The sequence below is a fragment of the Melopsittacus undulatus genome, chromosome 2 (genome assembly GCF_012275295.1).
Source record: "Melopsittacus undulatus isolate bMelUnd1 chromosome 2, bMelUnd1.mat.Z, whole genome shotgun sequence".
NCBI lineage: Eukaryota > Metazoa > Chordata > Aves > Psittaciformes > Psittaculidae > Melopsittacus > Melopsittacus undulatus.
The window spans coordinates 23,244,469-23,269,035 of record NC_047528.1 but is presented as its reverse complement, the minus strand read 5'-3'; the positions used below and the strand labels follow the sequence as shown (position 1 = coordinate 23,269,035).

General features: G+C 34.6%; 1 protein-coding gene across 6 annotated transcripts in view; it reads right to left on the bottom strand.

Annotated features, from left to right (window-relative positions):
* The window catches only part of NBEA (neurobeachin), a 509,113-nt gene that overhangs the window by 266,335 nt on the left and 218,211 nt on the right, over positions 1-24,567 (bottom strand). For all 6 annotated transcript variants that reach the window (XM_034074343.1, XM_034074342.1, XM_034074344.1 and 3 more), the window contains 2 exons: positions 20,814-20,940; positions 17,286-17,413 (listed from right to left, as the gene is read on the bottom strand). In XM_034074343.1, the coding sequence (XP_033930234.1) occupies positions 17,286-17,413; positions 20,814-20,940 (255 nt within the window). The remainder of the gene's footprint in view (positions 1-17,285; positions 17,414-20,813; positions 20,941-24,567) is intronic.

Sequence of the window (24,567 nt, the reverse complement as noted above, 5' to 3'; positions counted from 1 at the left end):
TGCAGCTTTGGAAATGCAAATTTACCTTCTGAGAGGGGGATAGCATATTCAAGTTTTTAAAAGATGCATTGTAAAGAGACATGGAGAAAATTACGCTTTACTGTTAACTTCATATAGTAACTTCTGTTATCTAAACTCTTATAGAAATTAGTATGACAGTTTGGGCATAGAAATACTTTGGTTGTATTAAATAAATGAGAAATTCACAAATGTAAAGCTTACAATTGAGGACTAAATAGGAAGCTAAAAAGCAAATTGAGGTGTTTTAAGTAGGTTTCTACAAACAGCAATTAGAGACAAAAGCTCTCCTACACAATAGCACATATATTTATTTGGGTAGTGGATAAATACCCTTTTGTGCCCATTTTGCTAACAACCCCATCCTTATTGTATAGTACCACAAAACAAGCTGTAAGAAGCTACTAGCATTCCATTCTAGCAGATGTATGGGCAGACAGTTAACTAATGAAATAAGAGGCAGATGTACAAAGCTCATTTAGGGAGACAATTGCTGTAATGGATCAGCTATTCTCAAGCTCAAGTGCTAGAGGAGCAGAAAGATTAATGGGATACTTATCACCTGCAAGCTACCTCCACTGTTTGAAAGCTGACAAACAAAATCCAAACAGAAGACTCTAAAGTTAAACAAATGCAGGTAGCAGAGACATATCAAATATTTTATCACAGGATGTTCTCTGGTTTATTTTTAATCCATCTCATATTCTGTAAAACTGAAAAAACTCTGTCATGCTTTTGCTCATCATCTTTCAAAATCATACCTCAGATGTATTAAAATATGACCAAGGCAATATAATGCTCTTACAAACATATTCCCTTACTACAGTCTTCTAAATTGGTACATGTCTTCACCTTCTGATTTCACATCAAAAGAACAAACGTATCCAGAATAAGCATCAAACACAGCTACAAAAAAATAAACCAAGTAAATTACATAGCTAATATTATGCATAATCAGTAATTTCTTTGCATCTTCATCAGGCTTCCAAATAGAAGAAAAAACTTGATACAAAATATACATATTAAATTCATGAGTATTTCCTGGCTGAATCTATTAAATTTGAATTTCTTAACTTTCTAAGACAGTTGTGTAGCTGTTGTCACCTGTGTAGCTTCAAACAATATGAAAAGATGTTTGGAGCATCGCTCAAACCAAACATGCCTAAACAGCACAAAGCTAAGATAAATTACTTATGATTACCATCCAGATAAAAAAGATTATCTAGTCTTATGACACAAATGCTGTGTACATAATAAAACAGGACTCCCTCTATGAAGGATGTAATAATTACATTAGTGAAAACTTTTCTATTTACAGTAATAATTTCTATATGCTATATATAACTTTTTAATAGTTTGATGATTCTATGGGTTTGAGTTAAGTGATTGACCTAAAATTATTTTCTCTATTTGTCTAGACATCACTTGATAATTTTTGTATTTCACATTTAATCAATTGCCAGCTTGGATGCAGTTTTCTACCATTCAAAAAGCTAATCAAACTGATTTTGGTGAAATTCAGGATGGGGAGGATACAGTTAAGGTTACAGGACCTAGTTAGCATATAAGCATGCCAATTCTGTAATTGCCTGCTGATGAAACAATCCACTGATAATAGCCATTAATATCTCTCAATACCTCTCATAACTTCAAAACTTGACATTCTAAGAGGCTGGCTTTTATGTAAAAAAGAAACAAATAACTATCTTAGAGACTAGCACTTTTCACATGTGAAAATACAGAGGGAGATAGGAGAGCCTCATGAAAGAAGTTCATAGTATCAGAGATGGATGCAAGCAACAGCCTTGGCAGAGAGCTGTCTACATCAGAAATTAACTGTGCAATGTTCCAATTATAAATAAGCAAAAATAAGAGTAGCCATGACAGAAAACGGGGAACACAATGCAACTTGATGGGTAAGAAGAAGAAAATAGAAACAGAAATATTTTCTATTCAACTTTAAGTACTCATACCATACATTCCTTGAGGTAAAAGTGAATACAGAAACATGAACCATTCATAAAAAGGGCCACCTTTTCACATTGAGTTTCTTGCTTATCAGTCTCTTAGTCCCACTTCAGGGATTCCTTCCACTCAAAGCATGAGGAAAAGTGTGTGCCCTCCATAATATGCTGCATTTCCTTCTTCTTAGCTCTACTGCACTTCTTCCATTTTTTGCTTATTCATGATTAAGCAGTTAAGATTTGAATTAAATAAAGATTTTCTTTCTGTTATGAAACCACAATTAATCTTCAGAGTTTACTGTAGAGATCTGTTGTGGAGTCAACAGCAGAGAATGACAAAACCAGTTCAGACCTAACGGAGGACAGATCCATTTCTGCCTACTAAGAAAAACTGTCAGAACACAATCTCTGGTTTATGAAAATTCTACATAATCAAAAGTTGTAGGGGCAAATAATAATTCTCTTCTGCTTAGCTTATCCTTTACACAACAGAAAAAAATCATTTTAATACTCTTTTTGTTTTTAAATTTGCACAATCCTCTGTTCTAGGAAGTCAAACTTCTGCAAACTGCCTTACTGATTTTAGCATGGTACAGACACTGAAATGATTTACTTCAGCAGACAGTATATTTTCTACCAGACAAAAATAAAAAAGGAGGAAGAAAATATCCTGCTCCCATTTTACAGGCAGAAGAGAAGATACAAACTAGTTAAGGTATCTTGACAAAAATCAAAACTAGAATTTGTAATATGAATCAGAATAAAGAAAAATTTCCTAAACCCCAAACACACTGACAGCTGCATTTGTTCTTTCTCTTTACTGTTTCGCAGAATTTGACAGAGACTTTTAGAGTGTGTAAAATTTTATTACTTTTAACACAATGAGAAACAAAAATGGTAACAAGCTTTGAAAAATAATGGTTTCTCTGATGGAAGAGAGAACACGTATTTATTTTCAGTTCTCTTCCCTCCCTCCCCCCAATTAACTCCAGTGAAAAAAAGTATTCGCATTTCAAACTAAAACTGTTGCCTGCATTCTTCAGCCACAGATAAATTCTTCCTATACCATCTGTATCAAATGCCATTAAGGAAGCTAACGTAATTACTAAAATACAAGTGGATATTTCCTGCATACAGGAAGGTTAAAAAGGGCACTCTTTAACTGAATGGAGTACGTGCTTTTTATATTTGCTGTTCTTAGTACTTTTCTTCATGGTCTATTCTCAGTCCATTAAATATAGCCATCAAAATTCAGCAATTTGATGGCAACAATGACCACATATATGGATGCAAAAACTGGGAGCATCAAGTGCATGACCTTAGCTAATCTGGAATAAATGATGTATGTCTGGCAATTATCTTGAAAAGCTCTAGTTTACTTGACTTCTTTTTCAGTGTTCTGTTGGCCCAGATATGCTAATTATTTCTTTTCACCATGACTTATTAATGTCTAAAAAAAAAGATTAATTTCTACTACACTATTTCAGTCATGCCTGCGGCATTAATGAAGTCATGGGTTCAAAACCTCAAAGTCATCATGCAGAACCGGTCAGTGTGAATTTCTATTGTGAAGAAATATAATGTAGGCTGATAAAATCAGTTAAAAAAAATCCTTGTGAAATAAGATCATGGTTTTGAACTTCTTTTTATTATTATTAATACAATGTGTGTATGAGTCTAAGTGAATACCACCACAGTTTCATCTGGTCTTTATCAAGGTTTGCCTGCCTTTTCTGTCAATGATTTTACTTTGTGTCAACCTAAACCTTTATTGGTACTGGAATCAATTGTAATATTAGCAAAACCAAAAGTTAAATAGTTTTATATCTTATGTTCAACTTCAAAAAAAGAATGCAATTAACTATACTTTACAGCCAAGAGAAACCTTTCACTCAAGTTATAGCTTACACTTATCTTAAAGTCTCAGGTATGGCTAAATAAAAAGCTTGAGAAAGTTTAATCCATTTAACCCTGTTCACAGATAAACCTTAGCCTTTATTACTCCGGTATAGCATGAATCAAAGCTACAGGAGCTTTAACAGAAAAAAATGCTTATGACAAAATAAAGACATACCATTATACGCATTATTCTATCAATATATGAAAAGTGCATAAAATATATTTAGAAATGAGCATATGGTCCTAAAAGCAGTGAAAAAAAAAACCAACACAAAACCCCCAGAAAATACTAGAATTAATCTTTCTAACATATATTTTTGTAGGGTCAGCTATTTCTATTTCCTAGTGATATAGTCTTCATGTACTTTAAACAAAACTGTGTTGCTTCAAATTGGTCACTATAATTACTAGTAACTCATACTGTGGTATCTCTTCTCAAAGTCCTTGCTGACTTCTGTGCCCAATGACGTAGTAGGAAATTTCCACTGGTAATTGTCACTCAGAACTTGTGTCTTCATTTGTGATACACTATTCCCTTATACTCTGTTCAACACCGAGTTGAACACAACAAAGTTTCAAGGACAGTTTATGCTGCTGACAGAAACCAAAGCATGTTTGGTTGTGACAGTGCTAGGAAAAAAGTGATGGTAATATTTTGACTGTAAATGAGAGTTTTCCTTCAAGTTTATTTGTTCTTGCAAAATGTCCTTCTTCTGCCAGCAAAATCTTATGATGAATGTTTTCTTGAAATATTTGCATAAATCCAATTTAGAATCAAAGAAATAAACTTGGGATTTCTTTTTTGAGTATAAATTAAAATTACTTGGAAAGGTTAAATTTACATTATTCCCTCTCTGCCATATTTATCATTCAGACAAACCTAGATTCAAGTTGATGTTTTTAATCAATTAGCAAGTTGCTGGTGAGTTCATTACAGATCTAAGAAGACAGAGAAAATGTAAAGATAGTTGAAAATTTTTAAAGTAAATGCTAAGTATGTAAACCTCTTAACTAAAATGACACGTTTTTATTCCAAAAAAAGCAATTATTAGGAAAAAAAAAAGGCAAGATGTGTATTAAACAGAATGTGATGTTTTGCAAGATTACACTCAAAGTTTTTAGAACCATACACATGTCACATATTTTGTAGACATTCAAATTACTCTAATGGTCTTAATTTATGAAAAGCGAAGGCTGGCAAATATTCAGAAATTGCAGAAAGTCTGTAGATGGAAATCACAGCCTTGCTGCAAAATAATTACAACTTCACTTTCACTAGAGGAAAGGAAATGCTATTCCAAAGAACGTAACTCACTAAAATACCAAAGTCAGGGTTATGGATTTAACAATTCCCTTCTGCAGCCTTGATTGGCAGAACACAACATTACCATCAACTCTAGGGACCATGAAAGATGGCTGTATTAGTACTCCAGACCATACTTTGTATGGATAGATCTCCTTTACAGAGCAGAAAAGTGACACAGAAAAACATGATGAATGTGAATTTGACTCAGTGCTTTTGTAGTTGATCAAGACAGTTATACTTCTTTTATGCTTTTTTGTTATGGTGAAAGGCACTTCACAACACATCCAAATTTCTTTATATCCAGTACCTGAAAACCAAGAAATGGTATCATGCAGGCTATCAAATGAAATACCTTTAAAATCTTATCACAAATCTTTAGATTTTATATCTTAAGATAAACACCTCAAATAAATGCAAACAGATCAACATAAAAACTAGATTTTAATCTGTTTAAACGCAACTCTAATGGTTTGGCCTTTTAATAAAATTTGTGAAGTAAAAAAGGTCTTAATACTACGATAATGTTTAAAATAAGAATGTTATGTAACAGTTTCTTGAATTATTTTATTATAGCAAGACAACCTATACTTCTTCACCACTGCTGTTACTGAAAGGAATCTGAATGAGGACTATAGAATATCCAGATGGAATCACAGAATGGCAAAAACCCTTGAGAGCATACCCACAGAGAAGGGATTTATTACAATGTATACATGATTTACTTCATAAAATTCCAGACTTTCATACTGTGATCCCATGTGCTGTAATGATATTGACAAAAATGATGTTGGTGCCACATTACTCTGAAAAGTCCAGCCTTATACCAACATGTGGAATTTCTGTCAATTTTGCATTAGTTAACATGATGCACAAATTCTCATCCATTATCTAAGAAGGTGATCACTTAATCGATAAAATGAAATCCACTACCACTGTTCAATTTCACCTCTCCCTGAAGATCTTAAAAACTGATTCAGTTTTTCATTGTTAGCACCTATGGTAACTTTTTTCTTGGCCAATGGTCCATTGGGATTTACTCAATACAAGCATTTCTATTTCCGTGTCCTTTAAACTGTAACTTTTTGGATGGACCTCTTTTCAAATAATTGTTGAAGTTAACTAATATGCTTATCTACTTGTTATACCAGAACAGTTCTAAAATTCAGAAAAAAACTTATAATCCAATCTTATTTACCTAGAAAGAATCTCAATGAAAACCATTACACTTGTTTTTAAACACCCAACAGTCCACTGTCAAAATAAAAATAGAATCCTGAATTTCTTCTGATTTCCCCCTTTATCCTATGATATTACTTAATAAAGTGGATCAGAGTTGTAGTTAAATTTCTGCCACAGCTGCTGCCCAGGATGCTTTATTTCAACAGATGGAATAAAGACAGAAAAAAAAGTGCCATTTAAAAATTAAAATGCATAAAGCTAAAATATTTTTTCAAGTTTTGTCATGATATTTTCTCAAAGTGCCAGTCCTTTCCTGATCAAGGTGCTATTCTTGTGATGAAATCTGTAGAAAAATTACTAAATGAAAACAACCAATACCATAGAAGTTGCCACATATTCAATACATCTAGGAAAAAAAACCCAGCTATTCTGAGATTTCATGTTCTACTGATCCCTCACATTTTTCTTATTTAAATGAAGAAACATCTACCTCCATTTCCTCTTTTTTTTTCTCAGTCCTTCATCTCCTCTCAAGTCTGTGTTAGAGGAAATACATTATGGAAGAATTACCTCAACAGTTAATTCTTTTCAAAAAAGTACACAAGCCAATTTCACTCATTAACACAAGAAAATGTTTGTATTTTGTACCTTCACTACACCTCTTCATTACACTATGTTTTCCCTTCACCTCAAAAGCCTCTTCCAGTTCTTTCTAAAGCTGTCAAAAGTGACATCCTGGACAAGATGGATTGTAAGCATGATCTCTAATGACAGTCTCTAGAATATCATGTTTTCCTTGAAAATGCATTACTCACTGTCACTTTTCCTTAAGTTTGTCATTTTTTCCCCTTCTTTCTCCTACTACCTGCTAGTTCTTTGTTACATTCTTTCCTGCTCTAGGGGGAATATTATTATCATGGCATGACACAACTAAAATATGTGTATGGCAAATGATGACAAAAAAAGAAGGCAAGAAAGTAAACCCACTTACTCATTACTAGTTCTCCTTACTTCTTACTTCCTTATATTTCTTCTCCTTGGCAACCTTGGGGCCATACTGAGAGATCAATGAGTGAACTAGAGCAGCTTGCAAGTGCCATGACAAAGTATAACACCACAGAACTCATGCAGCTTCCTAAATTTCTAAGGCCAAGGCTACTATCTTTGTATCTAGTTGAGCACACCATTGGTGAACTAATATTTTGTTTAGATAGTAATTGTTTTCTGAGCCTCTGATAACAAGTTTAAAAAAAATTTTCAATTTCCACAGTGAACTTTACTGACCTTAATTGGCAGCCATCAGGTCTTGCTCCTAACCTGAAGCCCTACTGACAAATGGTAATCATTCTAAAACAGTGCCGCTCAAAACACAGAACCACTACAGTCATAGATCTCTTGAAATAACTTGTATTTCTTGTGTTTCGGTTTTCTCTATTTACTTGACAGTAACATTGTTATGGGTTCTCCCTAGACCTGTTTTGACATCACTCTGCCATCTTAATTTGACATATCACAACTGTCTGTGTTGTCTGACAAGTTCTTTCAGCATGAGGGTTTTCCATTGCAAGAAAATCTCCACAGACAACATCACTATTAGTATAAAAAGACTGGCTCATAAAATTCCACATACCAATTCCAGATAAAAATAAGACATGCTGTAAACCAATACATGTTTAGAAAGTTTGTTTTTTTTTGGGGGGAGAGGTAAATTTTGACATAAAAGTTACACTGAACACAGTGAAGATATATTCTCTTAGTCCTTGTAAAAATAATCCCAGACCTGTAGAGAGTCTGTTAACGTCTAGATAAATCAGGCTTGACGGTTCATTAATGTTTACGTTATCATTAACACTGTCTTCTATCAAAACCAAAAGGGTTTATAAACAGGCATATTTTAAAGATTCAAGTATAGTAGTTTCTCAAGCTAACTGATTCAAGAGTTCTTGTGGAATATTCTTTCTTTATGCCATACAAACAAGCACATCCATATCCAATAGGATATGGAACTGTGTAAGTGCCTTTAAATCATTAGGACAAGTAAGGAAGTTTTGTAAACTTGGTCAATGATTAAAAGGTTTTAGTCTGAGTCATAAAAGCAGGTGGTAAATTGAGAGACAGTTAAGGAACACAGAAGGAGAAACTTTGACCAGCCCTAATGAAATTAGTTTTGTAAAGAATCTGGACATAAAACTCAGGCTATAGAGAAAAGGATTATTAAACTGTGCTTCATGAGGAACACACCTTTCAGGGCAAAATCTGATACAGAGATGTTATTTTCACCCTATAGTTTATCAGAGTTAGGTAGTTTGGAAAATACTGCTGAGATAATAAAGTAGATTGATTCAATTTTTAAGCCTTTACAGGCCAAAGGGTGGGGCAAATACCAGCCCAACTGTTTCAAGTCCAAAATCAGGCAGAGTCCCCTGCTGAGTTCTGAATGATGAATTAAGTGGAATAAGAACCAGAGAACCTCTGCCTGTGGGGAGCTTCAGTCACAGCATGAACATCCTGTAAATACTGAATACCTTTCTGGCATACCACCTCGTTTTTCTTTGGACCTGGACAGTAGAGGAGAAAATAAAGGGGGAAAAGGTGACTGTTCTAAAAAACAAATTGTACAACTTTGTCCAGTGTTACCATGCAGCACTGCTGTATACCTGATATGATGATTCCACCTACAGGCTATGCTACAGCAGTGCCTGAACTTCCTTTAGAACTTCCTCAAGAATCTTTAAAAAATTATTTCCTTGAAATAACATTAAATAAATTTCTTGGTACTCTTTTTGTAGTAGGAGACAACCTTAACGAGAAAAGAAAGGGGAAAAAATAAGATTATTTTCCATGAAAGCTGAAAGTTACTACAGGAAGGGAGACTTCTGACCTGGATGGTATTAGGACAGAGAAGCATGAAGTCCTCAGGGAGGGTGTTCTTCTAGAGTTTTAAAGCGAAAAGACCAGTCCTTCCCAGGCCTTATGGCTTGCAACTGGGACACAGGCTACTAGCTTGAAAAAGGAAATTGTGAGAAAATGCTCAATACTGTTGAAGGTAAGGGGGACCCAAGGACCACAAATAACTCCCTTTCTTGCTCTTTAAAGATTCCAGTACTGTGTGCATTTCTTTACATTCTTTTAAAGAACAGCAACTGGTATTGTTTGGTTTCTAATTATGTAATTTTTATAGTAGCACTTTCAACAGTAATTTAGCAACTTCAAAGATGTAGTGGCTTCTTTATTTTCAAGGATAACTAACAGAGCTTCTTTTCAGCAAACCTGAGTACACTGTTACTAGCTTTTGTTATCCTGAGGACATGCATTTTTTTTACTGCTGCACTATCTTAACCCCTTCCACTGAATATATGTAGCTGATTCGAAACTTTACAACTAGCCTCACATTTTTAGTAATTTTTTTCTCCATTGGTAAAGCAACAGACCCATACCAACTTCTGCCTAATGGGAATTCCATACATTTGGGATTGTAAAGATATATTGATTATTAATTAATGTAATAATGATATTATAATCAAGGACATATAATCTGAGTGCCAACAACAATTTTGACCCTTAAGTTACTTTGGGACCACACAAGCCAAAGACAAAGGAGAAGGCATTAGCAGTTAACCTCTGCTACATAGTCTAATGCATCTTAGTAAGTGTCTAATTCATTAGACAGGGATAGATTGGCTCATATGTGTAATTAATTATTGGCAGGTTTACTTTCGAAAAGGTGCCAGATGCTATGCATTTCCTAGTTGCTATCTGGATCTCTGATCTATAATGTTTTCTGCCATGTTAAACATCTGTTCATAACATACTTCTGCACACAGGAACTTCAGTCATTCAAGAGTTAAACCTTCAGAATTGAATGAATGTGTCTCCACTTTTGGGTGTTTGTAATTATATCTCTTTAAATACATCATAAAGGAATATTATGTGAAAGTAAAATGTTCTGTAACTGGTGTGAGGGTCATTATAGTTTGAAGATAAACACTGTAGATAAACAAGAGAGACTTCTACTGTGGCACCTGCTCTTTAATTCCTCCTCTGAATGCCAGTATTGGGATCTGTCTTGTCACTAATAGCATATTTTGAAAAACAGTGGAAGTTGTAAAGCTTTGAACCCTGGTGCTGCTGGAGTATGTGTAAATAAATAGGCAGATTTGAATATCCATTTAACCTTTCATAATTTCTTTGTTCCTACCCTACAGACCTCTGGAAAACTGGTGTTGTTTTCTGTCTTCATGTTACCAAACTCATCAATGTTTTTAGTAAGAAACACTTTCAATCCTGAAGTGTTTGCAGAAACATGAGCAGATTGTGAAGCCTTTCAGTAAGATACTAAAAGCTAATCACATATAATTTCTTACAACAAAGCTCTTAAAAGCCTATAAATAGCAGTTTGAAATTCATGATTCTTTTTTCTGTTTATGAAGGGATTACAATATGTGTAGGCAAGATTTCAATCAGCAGCAGCATTTTGAATTATATCCATTGGAGGATTTCAAGGATTTTCATGTCCTGTTTCAAAATTACCTATTATTTTCTTGGTAAAAACGGAATTACATTATTTTCTTGGTAAAAAACAAATCTTGCAAATTACTTGCAACAATTCATAAAGTAATAAAGGAAAATAATTAAATATATCCCCCATTGCAAACCAACACTCAAAGACTGAAATGATATGAAGTTATTCAATGTCTTTTTAGTGATGATGAATGTTTTTAAACTTACTGAAGAAAAGCATTACCTGCAACTCATTAGTGTTCAAACCTTATTATCTAAATGTTGGGTTTTTTTTCTGTCTGAATGTGAATTCATTGGGATGCTTTTACAAGTGTTTACAGTGTGAGATAAAAAGAAATCTATGAACAGTAATCCTACTACCAAAAGTTAGGGAAATCTGTCTTCCAGAAGATTGGGTCAGGCAGTTCACTGGCTTTAACTGCACTGTGCTAAGCCTGCAGCATAACCTCTTACTAGAATTAGATAAAGGGCATCCAGGGCACATGGAAAGAAAGGAGTGGGAGGTGGCATGGAAGAAAAGAAATATGTTATGAACTCCTTAGCCTTGAAAACCAATCAAGTGTTCTTGCCCCAGTACAAACCAAACAGTCCGTAAGATTCTTGACCCTGAACTGAACTGAGTGATCATGGAGACTGAAGCACACACTGCAAATGACACTAGCCTGACTTCCCTGCAGAAAGAGTTTTCACATTCACCTTGATTTCTAACAGGAATTCTCTGATGTCTAAGTATAGCTGGCATGAGCTTTTTATGAGGCTTGTCTGAATGCAGAGAAAGGAGAAAATGTTATATACTAAAATAAGCTTCAAGATAATGATTAAAGAACTTCTTAAATAAAAATAAGAATCACTTTCTACATATATATATATATATATACACACATAAACACACATAAAAATTCAAAAGAAAGGCCTGTTTCATACAGTGACTTCAACGCGGACCATCTTTGATGCCTCAAGGGAAGATGATATATTCTTGACTTCATCTGCAGTTGAGAGGCAGTCAACCACAGAAAAAGGGAAAAAACACTTTTTTACTGATCTGTGCAGGTGGATCTGTGCAGATGTACTTCGAAGTACATCTGTCTATGACCATATGAACAAATGCAGTGATGGCAATGTTAGGGCAAATTACGGTCAATGGCACATAGGAAACTGGGATTCATAGGGTCCCAAGCCACAAAGAAGCTCCAAAACCATTCAGCAAATGCATGATGTTTTTCCTCCTGAGAAGCTGGATTGAAGACTATGTTTAGAAAGAATGTGTAAAATAGTCATAAAGATCACAAGTAACATCCATCTCAATACCTGATGGCAAGCCCTAGTAAATTTTCCAATGTTATTTACCCTATTAGGCATTCTGTTGAAGGAAAAGCTAAGACATCCTGTACTATCTAACTTCTTTTTATCTCTTCTCTTTGGCACATTGAACCAATCAAACCCCTTACACTGTACTTCATGTAGTTTATCTCCCATCCATCAATCACTCTTGTGGCCTGCTCTTCTGTTCCCTATGCATGTGTGTGCATTCTTCTTGAAGTGCTGGCTATAGAATGGTCCTACCTCCAGATGGCAGGGGTTTGACTGAAGTTACGCACAAAAATTAAATCACCTCCTCAGCTATTCTTCCTAGGCATGTAAGTATTGCACAAGTCCTTGCTGCCTCAGTGCTGAGCTAAGAGAGCCCAGAGTATGCTAATTATTATAACAATCCCTACATTCGTTGTGTGGGCTTGTCCCTCATCTCCTACCCTCCAGATACAGTCTATACTCTTTGATCCTAGAGATTGGACCCAGCATTTGTCTCTACTGAAATTTGGCTTTTTATTGAGTGTCAGTTATTCCACAAAATAATTCAACATATCTCAAGTGGAATGCCTTTGTTTCTCATTTTGTATATGTTTGTCTAAGCAGTTAGCTTTGCCAGGAACAATTCTGCACTGTAATAAAGATAGCTAATAAAAATATTAAAGTAGGATTAAAAAGTGGTTTATAGAAATATCAGCACTATGAATAGCTTCACATTTTACTTATGCGTTCTTTATTCCAGTTAATGCAAATTTGAAAATCATAATACTATTTTTAAATTCCCTTTCTTTCTTACTTGCTAATATTTATTTATTTTGATCAGAATGTTGGCTACATGCTGTGCTACAGACTAGTAAGCAATTACCCAAAGTCACATTAGTTGAAAGAAGGCATGCCTGGACACACAAACAAAAATATTTTGGATATGACAGAGTGAGAGTAAAGAATGAGAGAACAATATGCATGGAAAATTGGGTTCTGCAAGAGGATGCACTCACAGATGCTTTATAGCATCTGTGCTCCTGAGCACAATAATACAAGAGTTCTGAGAAGCTTCCAAGACAAAGCCAAGGGCCATGTTAAGCACCAAAAAAGTACTTCCCTACCCCCACCTCCCGCTGAAAACATATGGGATTTCCAGATTACTACAGCATCTTAGGAAAATGGTTACTGCAGTTTTCCTAATACAAAACTCAGTATTGTTCAAGGAAATCAGAAACTGATTGTGCCAGTGTTAGTAGATGCCACACGTGTGGTCTTTGGGAGCTTTTAAAGTAGTGTCATTTAGCACCCAAGTTCTATTTGTGGTTTCTAAAGGATTTTTTTTTACAATTTTTCAGTTGTTTCAAGAAGCCTCCTGTCAAATAGCGTACAAAGCTACTCCATCACTACTTCTACTGAATATTTTCATAAGGCTGTGTGGTATGTTAATGAGGTGAAATAGATTCTGCTACTATCAGCACACAACCATCTTCTGTTTCAGCTGATTTGAATTGTGCATGTATCAGAAACATATCAAATGTCAGAGAGAGCTTTTGGAGAAAGGCTACATGGCTGACCTTCCATGAAGCTAATGATAAAGGAAAAGGAAAATGCTTGTTGTATGTGACTATGTTTCAGTCTTGGACCTATTGTTACAGTTCAGGACACTCCAAAAATAGCTGTGGTGAAAACATTTTTGCACATCTGTGTTTGACAAAAAGAAGGTACAACTTTTGCCTACAGATTAGATTACACTCATCTGTAACATTTTCACTGAAAAGCTAGAATGGTGTAATGCACTTTTCATGGAGGGAATTTGCAGACCATATGGAAACTAGAATTACTGAAAACATATCTATGCAAGTGTTAAAAGGAACTCCACAATGAGTATAGGTAAGCTCAAAACAAAACAAAACATATTGCATGTTTGTTTCCAATTGCATTCTATATGGATGATTTTAACCTTTGCAACTTCTATTCTGTGAGGCATTGAAAGAAACTGAGTTGATGAACCATAGTAGAATGGTTTCAGTACAATGTTTGAAGCTATTTGCATTCCATTGCAAATCAACCCTTTTTAACCTGTCATTGAGGAAAAATTCCACTTACATTCTGGGAAGTTGATGAAATACTTGAAATTCAGTCAAGTGCAAGAACTTGGTTTAGGAAAAGGAGTGAAAATGAGTACTATTTCAGTAAAATTGAGAATTTTACCGATAGATATCTATTCTGCAGTGTCGGGTTACTACTTGATAGTGTTCCTTTGACACCAGTTACATTTGGGAATTTACATGAACAAAAAAACCAAAATAATTTTGAGTATGAGTGCCTCATGTTTTTGGTCTAGACTGACCAGATCATTGCAGCCCTTTTATCTCAACACGCAAAAATTAAAAAGCCACTGCTTAGATATTAAGTATCATTCCCTCAAAGAATAAATCAGCCAGTCTTCCATGGGACAGAATGATGACACAAGCTAAAGGAAAATGAGGTGGCATGGTATGACTGCAAGATTTTTTGCCAAAAGTTTGAGACAGCTCAGCTACTACAAAAAAGTGAAAAGTTGTGTACACATTTCCAAATATATATAAAAACCACCTATCTCAAAGCATCAGAAGGAAAGATTCCATACCATAAAGAGATACTAAAAAACAGCAAGAAGAGGAAAGGTGTTTTTATATTTCAAGCTTGAATAATCAGAGAAAGAGGACATGCTTCATAGAATGCAAGAAATACTTTTATGTGATCAGTCTGAAAAGCAGACAGCACCTTCAGACTTGATTAAATGAAGTTTATTAGCTGCTTTTTGATTATTCTAACTAAAACTTTTACACATTAAGCAACAAATTAAACTATTTCATATAAAACTGGCAAGCTAATTACTGCTTGCCAGTAAAACCAAAATTTAAATTATCAAAACCCTACAGGAATTCTATGTACTCACATATCTTGAATAATGCCACTAAAAACCTGTGTTTTGAGGAGTCATTACATGGTGAGCACTTTAAAGCACTTCAGGAACCACCACTGGTGCTTTTAATAAACAATGGCAGGAAATTTCTCAAAGTAAATCAGGTATCAGACTAGAAGAAAATTGAGAATTCTCTTTTAAAGGCAACTTAACTAGGCAAGAATTCAGTTTAGTTAAGATCAAGGGACTCACACAGGCAATGAAAAAAGAAAAGTACACAGTGACTATAAAAGCAGCTTTCTGAGTTCTCTGCTAAGAAGAAGAAAAGCCCAACTATTCTAGAGGGAGCAAACAGAAATTAGAGTCCTGCAGTGTAAAATTTATGGTGTGCTTGGATTTTTTTCTTTACAAGTTGCTATTTCAATATCTTGGGAAGAAATGACTAGTTTTTAGAAATGAAAGGAATGTGAGTGATTGAAGAAAAGGTTAGACATAACATTAAGGAAAAATGATAGGAATGACAGTCCTTATTTTGGAACTCGGTGTTTGGTCTGCAAGCAATGATTCCCGAGACTCAGTTAGATGGCTGATTCACAGATGGGACAAAATTTGGAACAGCAGTACAAGTGGGTATCAGCAGAATGCTACAATAAAACCATGTCTCTCCCTGGACAGACAATGAGATAAACTCATACTGCCATACAGTTGTGAGGTTCCTGTGGTCTCTATCTTTTCAGTCTTTGTCATATGCTGGGAACTGTTGTAGTCTTGTTCTTGCTATGACTCTGACCAAAAGACAAAGTTGGAACAGCATTGATGAAGGATTTTTTTAATCTGTGAAAGAGCTCAGGTGAAACCAAAATAATTTTAGTTGTTTTGTATAAAAACTATAGTGCAATTAATCAATTGTCAAATGGAAAAGGAAAACACTGCTACATATTTTGCAATCAGCTTCATTGAAATAAGAGACTTAAGAATGGAATCTATCAAATATCTTACAGACATCACGTTCTCAGTGACTACCTCAGATCATTAACTTCAGGTGCCATTAAGTGAGAACTGTGCCTTAAGTGAGAACTGCACACTACTGATAGTTATAAAATAAACTGTATTAAATACCTGAAGCTTCTGGGAATTATCAAGCTGCTATAACATTCCTTTGTATTATTAAACAATAATATTATTAAATAACAATAAAACAGCGGGAAAAGGCTATTTAGAAGTACTTCCAGCATTAAAAGAGGGCCAACATTGTGGAGAGTAATAACTGAGACCACAGAAAGACTGTACACTAATATTTAGATAAAACACATGTATAATAGAAGGAGTTTTAGAATTTGAACACAAGACTGTATTTTTTCTTTGCAGTTGTTCACACATTATAAACTTTGCCTTAATGAGACTTTTTCCTCCCAATAAAGAAGATTTTGTGTAAGAACAATTCTGGAAGGAAAAAGGTTATTTGGCTGTATATATTCATCTGGATATATGATGTGGGAGCAATGCATACTCACGCAAATTACCCCATCACTATTTTATCCACATTCGCACTGATTCATTACTTTCTGCATGAGCTTGCGGTATTTACAATTTCTGCAATACCTCCTGCCTCACAAGGCAAATTTTCTACCTATGAAGTAATAAAGTCAATACATAAAATGCCATAAAAATCATTAAAAGTGTCCACTTTCTTTAAAAAATCATCATTTTTCATTCCTCTCTAGGGACAACTCTATTTGCCTGTGTGAATCCAACTGACCTTTATGAGCAAATGGTGTCCCTACCAAATATAGATATATGTATCAATAATATCAGAGCACAGTCTTCAATTTAATTTATTCTATGGGAATTGATTACACTTTTTAATTGTATTTTTCACTAGTTTCTCAAAGTCAGGCTGAAACACTTATATCAATATTCTGAGGAGGCAAAAGCAAACTATAAAGGATTTTTTTTTATTCCAAGATGACAGGATGTATCTTTACACGGCATTTCACTTAAGGAAAAAAAGGGGTAAAAAACCTATAACTTTTCATTTCTTCAAATGAAGTTAAATGCAAGGAAGTGAAATCAACAACACATTAACAACTGATTCATTTATTTATCAAAAATAGTTATAAAAGGTTAGTGAAAATGAAAAACTGTTCATATCAAATGACTAATAGTAAAATATATAACCTGATAACAGAACCAGTACCTTCAATCAACAGCTCTTGTCCATGACTGCCCAACAACGTTCGGGACAGGAAAGGGGCAAAATCAACAAAAATTTCTCGCAGGAGAGGGGCCACCTTTTCTAAGGCTCTTTCAAGCTTTGCAGTGATACTGTGGAAGAACAGAGACCATGATTGAAAGAACACATAACAACAGAAACTAAATTATGTCAGATCATACCTGTTTTTAAACGTTGCTGTAAGCTTCTTTAGGAAAGAGGATGGTTACAATTTCATTGAACTTTACAGTGTTTAAATGGCTTTAAGGAAATGCAAATGTCATGTCAGTCAGCAGTGCATCAGCCTTACAAAGCCTACAGCATTCAGAGAGCACTCCTGAACAAGTAAAATTTTTATTCTCAGTTTCAAAGATGGTAAGCAGAATGCCAGATATTTAAGTGTAGGTCTATTTCACCTATCTCAGCTTATATGCATCTCATAATCTTACATACATTTGAAAACATGAAAAAAGAAGTTTTTATCTACCCAAAGAAATCACAAGTAACTTGTTTTTTTTTGTTCAAGCTTTCAAATAACATTGCGAAGGCATTCAAATGGCAAGACATTGCAATGCTAGACAAAGGAGTGTATGAGAAAGTCTTCTAGCATAGGTGTCAAGAAAACCATTCTTTTCTCCCACTTTGAGGAAACGTGATCCCAGGTAAATAAATTTTCTTTGCCTTTATACTTCTCTGCATGTTGAAATAATAGTCTTTGAAGAGTGGAACATTTCTACTTGTACAATGAGGTGTTGTGACTTCTGATGCTTCTTAAATCCAAGAAATAATATACCTTTGTTTGAAGATACAAACCTAGCAATAGTATGTGAACATCAGCGTTGTGCTAAGGATTGTACCTTTTAAAAGTCCTTCCCTTGAATAATACTTGTGCCCTCTGAAATTTTCTTGACAGGATTAAAAAGCTGATGTATTATCTTAATGAACTTACTTAAAAATAGAAAAGAAATTTTGATGCAGTCTCAACTACCAAGAATTTTTCTGTTCTCTTTCAGACTACTGATTGGGTTTTCTTTGTGCTTGAATTACACCACCAAAATATTATTGTCTTTCAAAAGCACCATTATAGGCAGAAGTTACATTTTTATCTACTATCTATACACACTAAATAAATGTGGATATTTTAATTCAGATGACATGATGATCCCTGCATTTAGAAAGGAAGCAGACATTACAAATGGATTGGAAGTTTTCCTTCATTAGCTTAAAAATATTTTATTGAATTCCTATAGCTTGCTTTCTTTCAATGTGCTCCTTTTGCATTTCGAATTCAGACATGAATTTTCTAGTATTTTAAAAGATGGATTCATATCATCACCCTTTGTTTTAGAGAAGTTCATTATGCTAAAGTCTCTATTGACTATACTTGAAATGCAGGTGACACCCCAAGCTTTTGCTGCTAGGGATAAGAAGCCTACTATATCAATCCAGACTTCTCTAAACCTAAATAATGGTTTCACTGTAAACTGGTTTCAAAGGCCTAATTTTTGAGTTCATTTGACTCTCAAAACTCTACACACAATAGAAAAAAATTCAAGTTCAAAATTTTTTAAAGTACGACCAATTTTTATTTAGAATCAAGTAATATAGGAGGTGTAGATGTACTATTAATCCACACTTTGGATGAGCTAAAAACAAACACCTTGTTATCAAATGGATAGCTGATAGATTTTGTATCTTATGATCTACTAGTGGGCAATTGGGAATATTGTTCTGTGAAAACATGAGATCAAAGCCTAGCACTGTTTAAAAATGCATATCAAAGAACAGAAATTACTATTTAAGCAGAGAAAAGAAAAAATCTTTTTTCCTTCATGTAAATCCCTGGTGCATTTATGTGCTGAAAACTGGAGTTCTGGTCCTTTAGTTTCAAAAAGAACAAGCAGAATTAAAAAAACCCCAAACATACACAGAGATCGTAAAAATGTTCCAGGGAAGCAGGTGGCCCATATACTGACTTTCCTGCATGAACACACACACAGGAGAGAGACTGATCTTATTCTACAGCTGCTTTCATCATCTATTATACCTTATAATGCATCCTGCAATCATTAGGGTATGCCACCTTCCCAGCCTCATTCCAGGCCAAACCTCTATGTCTCAATCAAGATTATTAAATGTCTGAAAGTCCAGGATCATTCTGCTTGCTTCCCTTTGCTCAGTCTACAGCCATAAGCAGCACTTCTCCTATGCAACTGCTGTATGGGAAGGCTTAGATAGGTTAGCTTTCACTTCATGCTCTCTGCCCCCACAAACAACTCTGACTTTTAATCTCCCAGAAGCTGGAGCACAGTGAATTCAAAGTTAGAAAAAAAGATATTATAAAAAAAAGTTTAAGTTTTTTCTTCCTTTTTCTGGGGGGGGGGAGGGTGGGGAGAAGAAAAGTGAAAAAAGCCCAGAAGACATTTCTTGGGTTGACTAGATTTAAGTTATCCGCATATATGATTTTGTGCTCCTCCTAAGTTTTTCTTTAGTCATAATTTCAGTTACTGCTCAGAGTCCAGCTACTTCTGAGCTCAAACTGAATTCAAAATTTGAATTCTAGATTATGCAACTAAAGTTTTTCTGATTACAGGACAAAAACTTTCAAAATGCTTGTGAAAAAAACAAGAACACTGCATTGGTTAAAACAACTGAAAAAGAAACTGATTAACAATACAGTTTAATTCTAACATCATTATCTGAATTTTAAAAAACCGTGAAGCACTGTCCTAACATATTAAGAAGACAAGAAGCAAAAGGAGTGGTTTAATTACACCATAATGCTATTAACTTGCTTTGTAACACTGTCAAGCAATAAATAACATCCTACAGATGGTCATTTGCTCCTTGATTATTCACACCTTTTGGAATGGAGCCAAGAGTCCTCACACTTTCAGGCTGGGCCCTCACCCATTTCTGTGATTCCACCTGCAACCCTCACTTGACGCTTGAGATAAGACCAGCAAAGAAGTGCAAAAGAACTGTGTGTTAAAACACTGAAGCACTAATACTTTTATTTTACAGGTTACTTAGGGCCCTTGATTTAAGTTTATTTTCTTTCTTTCTAGTTCAATAGAGAATGAAACCAACTTATTCATGAGCTAGCTTGGTTGCTGTCTACACTCCAATCTTAAAAATGTATCTTGGACAGACAACTAAGGGACACTTGTCAACTTGTGAACTCCTTAGTATAACCTGTGTCACATTTTTAGGGCAGACAGGTCAAAAAATTGTCTTTGAAGTGTGCTGTGGCACAGCTCAATACCTTTACAAAATAATAACCTATTATACAAAGATATTTAACAGAAATTTCAGAGGGCGTTTTCCTGGCTGCCAGTGTAAGAGGGGTATTAGTGATCCCACAGAGTGTGTCTCTTGCACACCAACTCAAATCTGGTGAATCATTTAGTTGGCTGCACAAACACACATCTGGTTTCATCCTCTCTAGTTTACGTACGAAGCTGGTCTGGGATGTGAAATTATAATTAATATTAAAAGATAGAACTTCTGTACCTCATGTTCTCAGCTGAATCCTCTGGCATTGGAGCAACAGTTTGGACAGCTGGGAGATTTTTGCTGGTAGCACCATTCACAAAGCTGGATGACGAAGAGGAAGAAGAAGATCCTGAGTCTACTGCACCTGTCCCCCAAAAAATACAGGTCTTAATTCAGTCTGAGGAAACATGACTTTTAAAGACTTTTAATAGGGTCCTTGTCTTATTCATCTACTTTTAAGTAAGGAAATAATGTTACTTATTCTAAAACAATTAAAACCATTGCATACACTATCATATAAATTCATACCTTATTTTTCTAGTATAGTAAGAAGCTTAAACAGTTATGAAAATCAGGCAAAATAAATCCTTACCTCGTTTCCATTATTCCCAAATTATATTCCAAAGATGAAAACATTTTTACATCATCCTGTAAAGCAAGATCTTTCTAAAATAAAGGTATATTTAAGATGAGCTTGAGTGGAGAACAGAAATTTAACTTTTCTTTTTTTTTTAAATATATATACACACACTTCTTGGCTGCCCAGTTGCAACTACAGGCAGGAAAAAAAATCAAGTATGACAGAGAGATAGATCCTAAATATAGTTTTTCTGCTTCCTTCCTTCAGTCAAGGAGAGTTTTAAGATCTTAAAATTAGAGAGAGCAGTGGGGGTATCATTGTAATGGTTGTGAACAGCTGCCCAGAGAAAAGATGCAGACAGAGCATATATTTATACTTTAAGTGATCTGGGTCAGAGCTAAGGGCTAAACTTAGACTCTAAATGCCTATCTATCATGTTTGCTGAAATGGCACTGTGAGTTCAACCTCTCTGAATCAAACCAGCAAAGGCTCAAAGTGACCATGAACTGCAGCGAGAGCACTGTGATAAATGCTGTTCCTGTTCCCCGTCCTTGTTGAACAGTCCTTGTGCAACACGTCACTGCAAGAGAGGTAGCAAGGGACAGTCTTGTAGTCGGAGTTCAAAGCCCAAGAGGCTGCACTGCTATCAGAGACAAGGGCGACAGGCAGCAAGACCTATTCAAGTTAGCAGTGAAGGGTGGAGAACCCAGTTTAAAGATCAGTGGCATTATTCTGCCATTAAAAAAAAAAAAAAGATAACTGGTAGCTCCCTGACAGTGGTCAGTTTCAGCAGTTCACATATTACTGTCTTTTGCATTACACAGGTCTGTATTATTTTTCAGTTTTCTGCAAAGCTCTACAAAGCATTTATAGTTTCTTAGATGCTTAAGCAGCAGTTGACAGTGAAGTAGAGGTCAAATGCTGGTTAGGGTGAAAAATTCTCTGGCAGCAGGATGAGTTTTTTGGGTTTTTTTTAATTTAATTTGGCTTTTTACTGGTAAAAGAATTACAGTAAAGATCAGAATTTGGACTGGCTCATTTAAGAGAAGTTGTATTCAAAGCACCATAAAAAACCATCACAATTTGCTGGGCTTGCTGACATTGAAGTAGCTGGTGAGGGTCAGGATTTAGAGTAGTAACTGTTTTAGTTTGCTGTTTTAATAGTGAAAATGGGAGGTGGGTTGTGGCTTGAACTAAATACAAATTGTAAATGTACCCAAACACACTAAGAAAGAAACACAATATATATAGTAGGCTATCTCTCTCAACCTAGGAACTATAGCAATGTAGCAAGGAATAGGGTAGATTAAAAAAGAATAAAGCTTAATATATATGTATATAAGTGTGTGTGTATGTGTGTGTATTTATATTATTTATATACTTAATTTTTAATGTATTTATATTATTTCATATTTATTTTCATATATATCTAGGTAACACATATTTTTATTGCCTCTTTCCCTTCCAAAGTTAAAGTTTCTTCATAAAGGCTGTTGTCTAAAAATGCACTTGCTAAGTTGTTTAGCCAGCTAGGGTCCCAGAAGAGATCAAACAGACCTAGAACTACTAGATTAACATACAAATGAGAATCAGGATATGAATCACAGAAATTCCAATATAAACCCCTGTAAAAACAGTTTCTTACATAAAGGGATGAAGGAAGAAAACCTATCATCTCCAAAACATACATTGAAAGCACTAAAAGGACTTCAGTAACATGCATCTCATTACACTGTGACAGTGACATTGACTATGACAGTGATGGCAGATGGAAAGCAAACACCGATTGCAAGCCATGAATAACTGAAAAAAACACTTTACGCACAAGTCCAGCACAGAATATACCTCAAGGATAAAACTGTATTTCTAGAGTGTCTGTAACATACTGTAAAATCAACTGTAAATAGGTTTGGGGGGACATCTAGTGTTTCTAAAATATTGTATAATGTTTCTTTCTTATCACAGGAAAAAAAGAAAAAAAAAGTGCCATTCAAGGAAATTCTATATATTCTTTTAAAATCATTAATAAGTAGATAATTTCACAAACTACAAGTATATAAACCAGAAACTAACCGAATGCTTTATATATATCTCAAAACTGACACACACGATCACTTTTTTGGCTACTGTAAGCATAGTAATTAAAAATGGCAAACCCAAGCATTTTAACCTACGATATTTTTATGTTTTCAGTGTGATAATTTTTTTGCTGTCATCAATGTGTTTAGCATTTCTAAAATGTGGGTATAAAATTTTTTTTAAAAGGAAGGACTTCTGAAACTACGTCTTAAAAGAATTCATCAATAAAGCTCATTCAGATGAATTCAGACATAAAAGGATTTACTAAAGGTCTTATGTAACATATAGTTCTAATTAAATCTGATACTTGCTGAAAGTCCATTGAATCAATACTTTTCCTTTAATCAAGCTAATTCATAGTCTAGGAGACAAAACCAGTTGCATTAAAAAAAAAAAAGAATCTCTGAGATTTACCAAAAAAAAAAAAGCATCCTTTAATCCACAGTGAATGTACCATGGTATTTGAAATACTGTCCTTGACTAAGAACAGTATCGAGGAAATAACTGATTTTTAAATGCAATTACTTACAAAGAAGAGCTGCTACATTCCAGCCAAAACAGGTCAGATCTTTAATCACAGAGAAGACTGAAAAGCTTACACTATCCAGTATGATTTGGAAAACAAGGTTTCCAATGTACAATATTTTTTTTGCATGATATAAGAGTACTTAAAAGGAAATCCATTCAAGATTAACAGAAGTGGCTACACAAATGGAACTGTTCATAGAAGTGATAACATTATTCAGAGCATCCACTCCTCCTGTCTGCCTCAGGATAATGATAAGATTTATATCTATATCTATCTATATATATATTATCCTTAGAAAAATCAAAGTTCTATTACCATGCATTAAAGGTAATCTGCAAAAAGAAAGAAAAAATAATGAGTGTGTCTTCATATTATTCCATGAAGCAGAAGGATGCTGAAAGCTTCCCTCTCCATTTTCTGCAAACCCAGGGAGATTTTCATTTTCTGAACCCTTGACTGAAGTTGTGATATCCATGAAGAGAGTTCTTCTCTCAAGTGCTTTTTGCTTAGTTTAGAAAGAAAACACACCATAGCCAGACATTTCAAAAGAGTTTAAGTAAACATCAGTTGCTCTCAGTAAGGATTCATTTCTGAATCCAAACCACAGTCTCTATTGTCAATGGGCTTCTTCATGACAGACAATCCCATTATTACTATTATAAATAATTAAAAAAAGTTCTTGTCCTCCTTCTCTAGGTCACAATAAACAAGTATTGATAATACATGACTACAGTTAAATTATTAGGTAGGTTCATACTGAAAAACCTTCCAAAAATATCATAGCATAATTTTCATTGACAAAT